An 11,970-nucleotide genomic window follows, 5' to 3' on the forward strand; every position below is an offset into this window, starting at 1 on the left:
CGGTGCGATTCTGTGATGCTGTAACCCGCAGGAAGAGTGTCAGTGCTGATAAGTGGTTTTAAGGTTTCACGGTGAGTTTTTTGCTGCCGCCTTCCTGCCTCAGTCTCCTCGAAGTGCCAGGAGTGCTTAGAGGCGCGTGCCACCACGCCTGGCCTCTTTTCGCGAAGCTAGTGGCCGACATCACCTGAGAATGGGGCTGGGGCAGCGTGGCACTGAGCTGAGGAGGGGACCCCGAGGACCCAGTGGCAGGGACACAAGTGGCGTGGTTACGGCCCGGTGAAGCGCTGCAGTAGGTAGGGTTCTTGGAGGAGCCCGGCCTGGGCAGGAAGAACAGCATTTCCCTAGCGTTGCGAAAGGCACCGTGGAGACCTGCACATTTCCAACAACTCCGCGAGGCAGGCACAAGTCTGGAGTTGTGTTGTTCACAAGGGCGCTACAGTCGCACCGCGAAGCGCGTGAGACAAGTCACAAATAGACCCGGGAGCCCCCGGATTAGAGAAGACAGGTGGCTCCCACATCCCTACTCCCAGGCCGCCCTTCCCCTCCCGCCAGCCCCGCCCCGGCCCAGCCCAGCGGCGAGCTATCCGCTTCCTTCTCTCCCGCGGAGTCAGTCTGGCCCTGCGCCTTCTTTGCCGCCGATTGCGTCCCCTTGCGTGACGTCACCTGCTTGTTCACCAATGAGCGGTAGAGGGCCCGGCTGCGGCATGTGAGTGACGGGAGAGGTAGCCGATTGTAGCGAGGAGGCGGGGCAGGGGGGGTGCGAGTGGGAGGCCCGGGCGAGTGGGGAACCGCCGGCAGCGTGGTCTGGGGCGTGGGGGGCGCGGCGGGGGGCGGTGCGTGGGCGGCCCGTCCCCTGCGGGTTGCTGGCGGGCGGGCGCCGGAGCTGCTGGAGTTTCCGCACGCGGGAGGGAGATGCGACCGCGGCTGGGGCTCCTTGCAGGTAACGCGCGGGGCGGCCCCTGCAGGGCCGAGCGCGCGGCGGGGCGAGCGGAGTTGGGCGCGGAGCGGGCGCGGGGTCCCCGCCGCAGCTCATCCGTGAGTCCCGTGGGGCGGCCCGGGCCAGGGACAGAGGTATAGCGTAAGGAGTTGGCTGCAGGACCTCGAGCTGCGGCTGGGCACGCGGGCCAGAGTGCTGTGCGCCCCCGGAAGCAGCCCCGGGACAAAGGGCGCGGTGCAGAGGGTCACCCAGCTGCTGGCTGGCCCTTGGCCCCGAGCCCACGTAAGGCGCAACCACTTGGCTGCGGGGTCCCCCGCACCTGCCGCCCCCTGGCGCAAAGCAAGCAATGCTGGGCACCGCCTGGCCGCTTTCCCCAGGGTGCGAGGCGGCTCCCCGCAGCGCTAGGGGTGCCAGCTACTCCACGCCGGCTGCTCTCCACCCAGCCAGGGCTCCTGCAGCTGGGGTGCTGCCACTTCCTGACATGGGCTAAGAGTTGGAGAAGCCGAGCAAGTGGTGCACCCCCGCGTCACCTCCTACGATCCGCGCGGGATGCCCGGTCTTGTTGATGTTGTGACTGGACTGCTTGTGTGTTTTCTTTTTTTTTTTTAAACACACACAAAAGAAGGGAGGAGTTAGAGCCACGCTCTAGCCACTGTGAGTCATCCCCACTAAGCTTCTTCCCGAGATCAGATGGATGGGGAGTATTCCTTGGGAAGCAGTACGGTGAGGATTGACTGTATCTTCTGCCTGGCCCCTCTTGCGTTATGCGACCCAGCCAGCACTTCCCAGGTGGAGGTGGGGCAGAGGCACGCTGGCGACTTAGAGAGGAAAATGGCTCCGAGGTAGCAGGCTGGAAACTTTGCATGACAGAACCTGTGCATGTGGAATCACACAGACATTATCGGGCATCACTGAAGTAAAAGTCCCTCAAAGGCGACCACACTAGGGCATGTAGCCTCTATAGCATCTGATCCAGGCTTCGGGGAGGAAAGACCCCCGGGGTAAGAGCGCCTGCTCTCCAGTTTGGGCTACTACCAGTACCTGGGATGCTGGGTTAGAAGCCCTCGAGTTCTTTAATCTGCTTTCTAGAGGCGCTGTCACATCTCAGCCTGCAGAGAGCAGCTGGCTGTGAATGGATTGTTCCCTGAAGAGGTCGAGAGGCCAGGAGGCCCTTCTGTACCTGGCAAAGAGTGTTCTAAAGAGGGTGGCTGCTGCTAATTTTCCAGAATGAACCATTTAAGTTCTGTCTCACCCTTCTATTTACTCCAATCCAGGCTGCTTTGTCAGTTGTCACTGGGTCTCTGTGTTTCACAGTTGGATGACAAGGGGGGTGTCTTATTAGTTATCCTTTTTATCTTTTTATTGGTGATTGGTTTGTCTTAACCCCCTAAAAATAGAGGAAGATTCTACAGAGGATTGAGGAACTGGAGTTAAAGGGACCTGATTGGGTCTCTGTTGATGTGCAATTTAGGGGCCAGCTAATTGGGCCCTCAGAGCCCCAGCTTTGCCCCATCTACAGCTGTGTGAGGCATTGCTTGGCTAGGAGCCACAACGAGGCTCCCACCCAGTCTCCATAAGGAGAACTGAGCAGGTAGCTAGGCCAAGAAGGAGAACGCCACAGCAGGACATCACCTGGAGAATAATAGAGCGGGGCAGTCCAGGGCCCATCAAGAGGACAGCAGAAAGTGTCCCTTTGTTTCTCATGACCTGGGCATAAAGCACGATGGGAAGAGCTGATATCCAGCCCTCCCATCTCATGGACATTGTTGCTTTTACCTGAACACCAACAGTCATTGTGGGACAAGAGTCACTTCCAGTTAGAGGAAGAAGAGTTGGGGTCAGGATCACTGTCTGCTTTTTATGCAGGACATAAAGATGCCTAACCAGGGAAGCTGGGAGCTGTGGAGCTGCCCGAAAGAAGGGTGCCCCTTTCGCAACTGCATGGAGTCATCTGAGGCTGCTGCCTCTGGCCCATGAACTAGCTGTACGAATAACAGTCAGTAGTAAAATAGATGTTTCCAAGAAGGCAGACAGGGAGGGACTAAGTGCCAGGAACTAAATTCTCCAAAGTCAGAGCAATAATGGGAAAGTAACTGCTTTCAAGATCTCCTTTGCTCCTTTGCACCTCTGAAGGAAGTGTGGTGCCTGTTGGCTGACGAGGAAATCGATCCTTGGGGAGACAGGCAAAGTGCAGGTGTACCTTGCTAGAGAGCCTTTACTCTCGGCCACTGACCTGTAGTCAGAACTTTGCATGGATGTCTAGCTCAGTGTAGCTTGTAGTTTGTTTTTGTTTGTTTTTGCATTTGCTAAGGTAAGACATGTGACTACCTTTAAGTGAGAGAGGTACTTGTATTTTCATGGTAAGAAAGAAGTAGGGGGTTTTAGAGACCAACGAGGACAAGCCCCTCTGAGAGAAGGGTTTTCAGTAAGGTGAAGAGGGCAGAGTGGGATAGCACAGACCCTGGGTTTCACGCTGTCCCTACTGTAGGAGAATGACTCTAAGATTGTCCCACCCAGCCTATTGAGTTCCCAAGGGGTGTGGCAGGGCCCAGGGAAGGTGTTGATCCAACAGTCTGCCCTACATAAACCTAGGCTCTCACTTGAGTACCAAAATGAGCCTATGAACAATGTGAGGTGAAAGTGAGATGTAGTAACTAGTTTAGGACCCAGTATATCCTTAGTCATCTTCCTCTGAGGCCACTTGAAACCCATAACAAATGTGAAGTAGTATTTTAAATGTTTGGGGCTAAAAACAGCATCAAGCCAGTTGTATGATTATTTATCAGCTCACTGCTCTACTGTAGATTTAAAGTCAGTATAAGTGATTTATTTCCCTCTACTAAGTTTATAAATCCCTTAACACTTTCATTCCCTTCCTGTTAAGCTGTGGTGTCTTCCTACCCTTGATTTTTTTTTTTTTTAGTAGCAGGAGTAATTTTTTTACTGAAGTGTAAACACAGTGATTGGGGCCTGCATGGTGACCCGAATTGTGTTTGTAACTGTCTGAATTTGAGCAATGATTTATCCTTTCATTGGAAAAGAAAAGAAGATGGCAGACAGTAGCGGGACTGTCTCCCTGGTACTTGCTGAGAGTGTGCCTTACATCAGCGGAGGGGACTCACGGGACCAGCATCTTTCATCTCTAGCTTGCAAAGCTGGGCCTGCTTCTGCCCCGGAGAGGGCAGTGTTGCCAAGGAGTGGCGTGTCCTACTGCCTGTTCATCTCGCTGCGCCGTCATGTAGATAGAGATGGCTTCATACTTCTGTTTGGCTGACTTCATTGATTCCATAATCTAGAACCTTCACTTGGTGAGCTAGAAACAAGGACCTCCAAGCTTCCTGTGCAAATAGGGAGCTGGGATTCTCATCCACCTCTGTGTGAAGGGTATGGGGGGCCAGTTCCAGAGCGGCGGAGGTGAGAGTCTTGGGCCATTGAGCCTGTACTAAAAATTCTGGTCAAGCTGATGAAATAAAGTGTCATGGTAGGTCCTTTCCCCTGAGCAGTAGTTAAAACACAACAACCACATAAAGTAGATACTCATCCCTGGTTTAGAAGTGAACAATCAGGCCCAGAAAAGTTTAAGTGACTTGACAAAAATTACACAAGATTGGAATCGGTCAATCTGACACAGATACGCTCCTGGCCAATCTTAAGCCTCTATTAGAGCTGTGTTGAGAAGGGGGCATGTAGCAGTAACTTGTGGGTTAGTGTGATGTCACTGCTAGACAGCTCTCAGGCTTTGCACAATGCCTCAGTAGAGGAGAGGGACGTCCAGCTACTAAATGGCAGGGCCGACACACAGTTTGCCTCTTTGCAAGGAAAACCCAAAATAAGTGTGTAGAGCCCAGGGTACAGCTCAGTGGCACAGCACCTGCCTGGCAAGCACCAGGTCCTGAGTTCAATTCTCAATTACTCCCCACATCCTACCCCACCCAAAAAAAGTATTTTTGACAGCTCTTGCCGGCACTGAAAGATGGTCTTGGGTAGAGCTACCTTCCTTCTTCTTTGGGACATAGCTCAGCCCTGGACAAGGTGTCCTCCCAACGTAGGCTATTTCTCTGTCTCTATGAACTCCCAGCACAGCAGTCAGTCAGTCAGTCATTGGTTCTGCTTTTGGATTTCCCTCACACTTTCATTGAACTTGTGAGTGTGTCTGCACAGACTGAGCGGCTCCCCATCAGGGTTGGTGTGATATGATACACGCCTCTCCCCACAAACAGCAGGCGCCAAGATCCAACCATCAGTGTTTTCCTTAATTTGATGAGGTTCACGGTAACTGTTTTAAGCTTTATAAACTGACTTGTTTCTTAAAAATCACTGGAGTCAGTTTCTAAAGGGTGAGCCCATCCAGCGTAGAAACCAAAGAGCTTCTGATTGCACAGGTCATGCCTGGGCTCAGGAGGTGACTTTGCAGCACACCAGAGTTTGAAAACCGCAAGTTAGCATGGTTAATGATCTCATTCTGCAAAGTTTCAGGGACTCTAGCTGTAAAATGTCTGCTACAGAAGAATTCTAACAGCGCACTGATGAATGTTTGCATGACGTTTTTCTTGCAGACTTCTTACCAACATAATGCTGGAGCAAGCGACCGGCAGTGCACGGCTTTCACCATGGCTGAGCTGGACGCCGATTTGGATCACATCATCCCGTCTTCTATCCTTCCCCCTTTTTGGGCTAAGTTAGTAGTGGGATTTGTTTCCCTCCTGTGTTTTGCACGGAGCTATGATGGAGATTTCGTCTTTGATGACTCTGAAGCTATTGTTAACAATAAGGTTTGTTATCTTAACTCTTTTCTGGGGAACTTGACCTTATCCACTTGCCTCTGTCCCCAGAATTACCTAAGTTGGTGTTGAATTCTGTGTTAAACTTATGTTAAGCATTTGCCCCAGGTGTGGTGTAGATTTCCCATTTCTTTTGCTATCATCTCCTGAATCCGTGTCTCTGATAACCAGCAGCGGGGTCTGCAACCCCTCCTCAACCACGTGAGGCCTGGTCCTCACATGGATGAGAGAGATGCTAAGACTGCAGGACCAAGGTGTCACAGGGCACTGCAGACTCCATGTTTCAGGGCTTATGAACAATTTCCAGAACTGGCCAAAGAAGAAAATCATGATCGTGCAGTGATGCATCCGTCTGATCACCCACTGGAACATGCGTCCCCAGTAGTGGCCAGCTGTGTCTGTCCTTGACTGGGACTGTGAGGACAGCCTGCTGCCAGCTGCCAGGCCATGCACCGCGCCGCCCAGGGAAGCCGCGGCCCTCGCTCATTTCCCGATTGAAGATGCAGGTCTGCTGAACTTGCAAAGTCCCAGGCAGCCTTGCTCACCAGTTGCAGCTGTCAGTACAGAGAAATTGCTCTTTTTCACTAGCTAACCAGCTTAGGGAGAAGAAATTGGTTTGGGGGAAGAGAAGAAGATTCAGGCAAACCAAAGAGAATTCTGAATAAGAAACTCAGGCAGGGAAGGCCCAGAGAAAAAAGAGCTCGGACATGACACAAGAACGTGCCTTTGTGACTGCCCTTTACTCAGCAGTCTGGGTGTGTCGCTTGACTAGAGACAAGGGTTTGAAGGAATGTGCGCATCTTTTTCTCCCGGGAAGGTAGAGATCTCTGCAGCTGTTGGATGCTCTTAAAAATAGGAAGTTGTGGGTTCCACCCAAGGAGGACAGAGTCATGTTCTGAAAATGTTGAGAGCTGCCTGCATAAAGAGCAGTTATGCTTTGAGGTGGAGGGCAATGGACTTGCAGAAATTTTATTCCAAACATAATATTGCAATTAAGTTTTTCTATTTCGGTGGCCTACCTAGAGCATTGCTGATGGCTACTGTCAATTTCTTCATTGATTGGTTCTCTCAAGTTCACCCAGCAGTTGGAATAGATGATTCTGTTTGAGTTTTAAATCATACTTTGAAAACTGCATAGCTCTAAAGCAGCATGGGCAAAACAATGGTTTATTAGCCACCAAATTATTTTAGTAATGAGAATTGATTTTATTTTTAAATTCTGTTACCTTTTTTCTTTTGTATTTTAGGGAAGGGTCTACAGGGTGGTGAGGGTCTCATTAGATCAGACTCCTAGTGATCTGCCTGTTTACAGCCTCCCAAGAGATGGGATTACAGACGTGCACCACCACACGGGCCCAATCTTAGTTGCTGTCTCAGTTTGCCCCGCTGGCAGGGCCTGCATGGCAGGCCCAGGGATCGAACCTCTGGCCCCTGCGCCTGCTTGCAGGCACTTTAATCCTCTGAGCTATTTGGCCACCCACTATTCCTTGTGTGGATGTGACTTGTTTGACTCTTCCACTTGAATATATAATGTGAATTGGAAAATTCCCAGGCAGGCAGGACAGAGCAAGAGCTCGGCGAGGCGTGGGTGCCACGGTGCACCGATGTATTTTGCGCTGCTTTGGCATCTTGTGCCTCTGCTGGGCGTGGTCTAGCAGAACACGGCCATGTATCCTTACGTTGGCACGCCAGCCCTGCCTGCCTCCTGTTTTGTGGAAGGCACTGCCTACAGGGTAAGGCTTAGCTCCTGTGGGGCCAGTGGAGGTGAAGACCTGCAAAGAGCTTCTGTGCAGTATTGAGTCGCCTCTTTCGTTCCTTGAGATAGTAATTGCCTTCGAGACCACAGAATTGGGAGGGATCTCAGGCACAATCTGTCATTTCCATAAACCACTATGAGGGAAAATTTACCTTTCTTACTGTCCAACACCCTGCTGCACAGCCTAGTTTGTGCCTAATCAAATATTTAGGCCTTGTTGGTGTTGAGTTTCCCTACAAAGGAAGAGGAAGACCCTCCACCCAGCCCCACTGCAATTGAACAAGCACTTCCATGACACTGCAAAAAAGAAAAAAAGAAAAGAAAAGAAACGAGCCTCCCAGTTCTGTCCCCGAGTGCACTGAGTTAGCGGGTGGTGTCTGTGCCTTTCACAAACACCTCAGCAGCTGGAGGAGCCACTGGTGCTCTCACAGACCCTGAAGCTGATCCCAGTGTACGAGAATATCACCCTGACAGCAGGTATCAAGTGGCAAACTGCATCTGTCCCGTTATCTCCAGGCTTCCCCCTCTGAGCCAGTGGCCACTTAAGTAACAAGTACTGTAGTCGTGTGCAGTGTGGCCACTCATGCTCTTGGGAACAGCTGTCACTTGAGGACGGTTTGACCTCGTGTGAGGGGCATCCCGGGATGAAGCAGGTGCCGGTGTCCATGCAGGAATCCAAATCTGGCACACCCACCTGCTGGAGGCAGAGCCAGTCTTGTGACAAAGTGGGGGTGTGGCCAGCAGCCTTGGCAGTGTCCAGTGGTGCGGTTCGGTTCGTGGGTGGGCCCCCCAACCTGATTTTCTAGTGACCTGGTGAGCCCGGGAGCCTCCGTGCCTCTCTAAAGCAGTCCTCTCTGCCTCCAATTTGTTCCATTCCTAAGAAGAGGGATCCTAACTACACGAGTGATGCTTAGCATGTTCCGTTTTAGCCATTGGTGCTGGCGATGAGACCAGGGACCTTTGTAATAAGCTATGTCCCCAGCCTGTTTTTTGTTTTTTTTTTGTTTTTTGTTTTTTGTTTTTCTATTTTGAGACAGAATCTCACTAAGTTACCCCACCAAGGGTCAAACTTGTCATCCTCCTGCCTTAGCCTCCAGAATCGTGCAGCCACATTCTAACTTCTCCCTAAAACATCCCTGTTTAATTCTCCTCTGAAGATAAAACTAATAACCAGATTTGCAGTTTACCTCACATTGCCGTGTCTGCCCTTCATACCATGTGCTTTCATATTTTAAATATGAAGATGCGTTTCCAAGTATATTTAGTATAGTACCAAATTAAATTACCTCAGCTGTAAGACAGGTACAGTTTTTTAATAGTGATTCTTATCTAAAAATGAGATGGAAGGGTTTTTTTTTTTTCCTTCTAATTTCACAGTCTGCTTAATTCATGATGAAAATAGCTTTTAAAAAGTTTATCCGCTGTTATGTTTGAGTTGCGATACTTTTGCTAAATTGCTTTACTTATTAGATATGAAAGGAAAACAGTGACCTTATTTAGCTAAATGTTCCCTCTCTGCACCTTGTATTAAGTCCCCTCTGTTTACTCTCAGCAAGATCAGATGTGGCCCGTGCCCGGTGAAGCTCCGGTATAGTGATCCAAACAGATAGTGTGGTGACTGTAAGCTCCTTTAGTGCCAGGCACTGCAGGGGTGGGTGGGAGACACCCCGAGACCCACAGACGGAAGCAGAGGTGCTGTTCTAGGGAGCTCTTTGCACAGAGCTGCTGGATGGAAGCTCACAGGAGCAGGGCAGCACACTTGGAGCTGCACCTCAGGCTGTGGTGGCTCCACCAGGATATCCACATTGTCCCAGAGCTGTCAGGAGCTATGGCAGCATTTTAAACTGGCTGGCATGGGTGGAGCCGAGATGCACCTTGTAATATTTGACTCAGAGAATAAGTCAGAGGGGTAGCAGCTCTCCAGGAGGCCTGGTTGCCTCCCGAGTGGGAGAACCTGGGCTCTGCCCAGGGCCAGAGAAAACCTAGAGGGTGGGGTGGAGTTGGGAGCTCAGAGACTTTTACGGGAGTACTTGGAGAAGGCTTTGCTGTGGGGCTATGCAAAATGTCCCCTGCTGTGTCCCTGCAGGACCTTCAAGCAGACACACCCCTGGGGGACCTGTGGCATCATGACTTCTGGGGCAGTAGACTGAGCAGCAACACCAGCCACAAGTCCTACCGGCCGCTCACCGTCCTGACTTTCAGGTGAGGTATGACAGTGGGGGCTGGGGTGGGGGGGTAAGTCTTGCCTGTGACATTTCCCATGGCTCTGCCATCAGGTTCTCAGCTTTGGGAAGTCCAAGGGGTGGTTCCCAGAGAGAAGTCCACACTGATTTCAGCTCTCAGAATGTGGCTGCAGGGAGATGGGGAGGGTAGCTGGGGGAGCTTCACTCCCTGCGCTCACTGCCGGCTAAGGCCGGCACATGCAGGGGAACTTAGCCCTGAGTACAGGCTGCGCTGGTCAGCACGGCAGTCCCTGCTGTTGCTTTCTTAGAGGTTCCACCCTTTGTGAGTTGGTTAGTACAAGGGAACGAGTTGATGTGTATCGAAGCAGTACATGGCGTGCGATTTATTTTCTTGACAAAAAAAATGAATAAGGTATCAATCTTCCAACCATAGCTAGCATGCCAAATAAAAATGAAGCTTACCAACAGCCTCCTCGTCCCCATTAATCAGGGAGCTGTTGTACTGAATAGACCTAGTCGCCTTGCAAAGGTTCTCATCTGCGCTGTTTCTCAGGCACATTGCAGTCCAGCACACAGAGCTTGGAGAGGCGAGGGAGTGATGAATTGGAATCACCAAAATAAGAATTGCTGATGGCAAGCAGGTGTTTTGATGGCAAAGGCCAACTGGCCCGCTGTTAAGAGCACTTTGCTGTGGCTAATCAAGTCTCTTGACTCTCTTAAACCGAGTCTGGGAAGCAGTTGCATGTGCCGTTGTGTCTTCTTACAATGCAGTCCTTCCTCTGATGTACTTAAAAAATTGTCTCGCTTTGGATTTTCTTCTCTCCACCCTCTGAAAATTGTCCCTCGCTTCCGATTTCCCCTCTGTGGCTAATTATGTTCACACCATTTCTCTGGCCTTCTTAGCTTGCCAGACATGAATAATAGCACAGCACTATTTTTACCAAAGAGGCACAGTACCTCGCTCACCTGCTTTCCGCGTCGCACATGGCCACCATCACAGTGTCACATGCCTCTCTGCCTCCCACATGAACACCTGTGCTTTTTTTTTTTTTTTTTTTTTTTTTATTTGGAGGGGGGGCAGCTCAGCCCACTAGGGGGCAGGGCTGGCTGGCATGTGGTGCCGGGGGATTGAACCGCGGTCCCTGTGCTTTGCCAAGCTTGTTCTAAGTAGGTGCTTTAGACCACTGAGCCATCTCACCAGCCCCACCTGTGCTTTTTGCAGGCTTAACTACTACTTCTCCGGAGGCTTCCACCCCGTGGGCTTCCACATGGTCAACATCCTCCTGCACAGCGGTATCTCTGTGCTCATGGTAGATGTCTTCTCAGTGCTGTTCGGTGGCCTGCAGTTCACCAGTAAAGGTCGGAGGGTGCACCTGGCTCCGAGAGCGTCACTGCTGGCAGCTCTCCTGTTTGCTGTCCATCCTGTGCACACTGAGTGTGTAAGTATTGCCCACCTTTGACACTGCACATGTGTAAGACCCGGCGAGGTATGTGTGCTGCATTTCCTAAAACAGGCTCCCTTTGTGCCACCACTCACTCGCCATGGTCTTGAACTGCAGGGCACATGTGCCACATATGCTCTAGGAATGAAAAGTGCACCCCACAGACACCCCACCAGAGACCTGTGTGTGTGTGTGTGTGTGTGTGTGTGCGCGCGCGCATGCGCGTGGGGAGGGTAAGTGGTACTAGGTGTTGAACCCACAGCCTTTGTACTAGGATATATCCCCAGCCCCTTTGTTATTTTTTATTTTGAGACAGGGTCTCACTAATTTACTCAGGCTAGGCTTGAACTTGTGATCCTTCTTCCTTAGCCTTCCAGAATGCTAGGATGACAGAAATATACTTCTGTACCCAACAAGAGATGCGAACACAAATGCTGCCCTGCTAGGGTGACTTTATACTAAAGCTAAGGTATGGTTTCTAGTGTGGCTGCCTGCTTATCTTGTGTGGTGCCAGTGGTCACAAAGGTGTGGATATCAACACCGCCTGGCTCTGGGGTGATCAGTTAAGGACCGCTCTTCAGCATCGGGTCCCAGGCAGTTTTTCTAAGGTAGCTGACAGCACCATGGTTGGTAGCACACTTCCTTGCCATTGCTGTCATAACCATGCTGGATGTCAGGTGGGTGCGTGCAGCACTCCCCACTTGACAGATGAGGTGGTGGTGTGGGAGGCTACATAAAGGACCTGCCTAGAGGTCATAACAGCTGAACATGGGGAAGGACCTGACTCCTGGCCTTCCAAGGCCCACACCAGAGAGATGCTGAGTGCGAAATGCTCAGATATCCCCCCTTCTCTAGCTCGTGTCCCCCGCTG

At 51.3% G+C, this 11,970-nt stretch overlaps 1 protein-coding gene across 3 annotated transcripts in view; it reads left to right on the forward strand.

Moving 5' to 3' along the window:
* Positions 1–835: 835 nt before the first annotated feature.
* The window catches only part of Tmtc4 (transmembrane and tetratricopeptide repeat containing 4), a 54,675-nt gene continuing 43,540 nt past the window's right edge, over positions 836–11,970 (forward strand). The window contains exons 1-4 of one of the 3 annotated variants that reach the window (XM_004631182.3): positions 836–940; positions 5,494–5,709; positions 9,561–9,676; positions 10,880–11,096. In XM_004631182.3, the coding sequence (XP_004631239.1) occupies positions 5,548–5,709; positions 9,561–9,676; positions 10,880–11,096 (495 nt within the window). In that variant the 5' untranslated portion in view covers positions 836–940; positions 5,494–5,547. Of the gene's footprint in view, positions 941–5,493; positions 5,710–9,560; positions 9,682–10,879; positions 11,097–11,970 lie in introns of those variants that run through there. The other 2 variants (XM_023715228.1, XM_023715229.1) reach the window with 2 other exon arrangements.

This window comes from Octodon degus, unplaced genomic scaffold (genome assembly GCF_000260255.1).
Source record: "Octodon degus isolate 3935 unplaced genomic scaffold, OctDeg1.0 scaffold00039, whole genome shotgun sequence".
Taxonomy (NCBI): Eukaryota; Metazoa; Chordata; class Mammalia; order Rodentia; family Octodontidae; genus Octodon; species Octodon degus.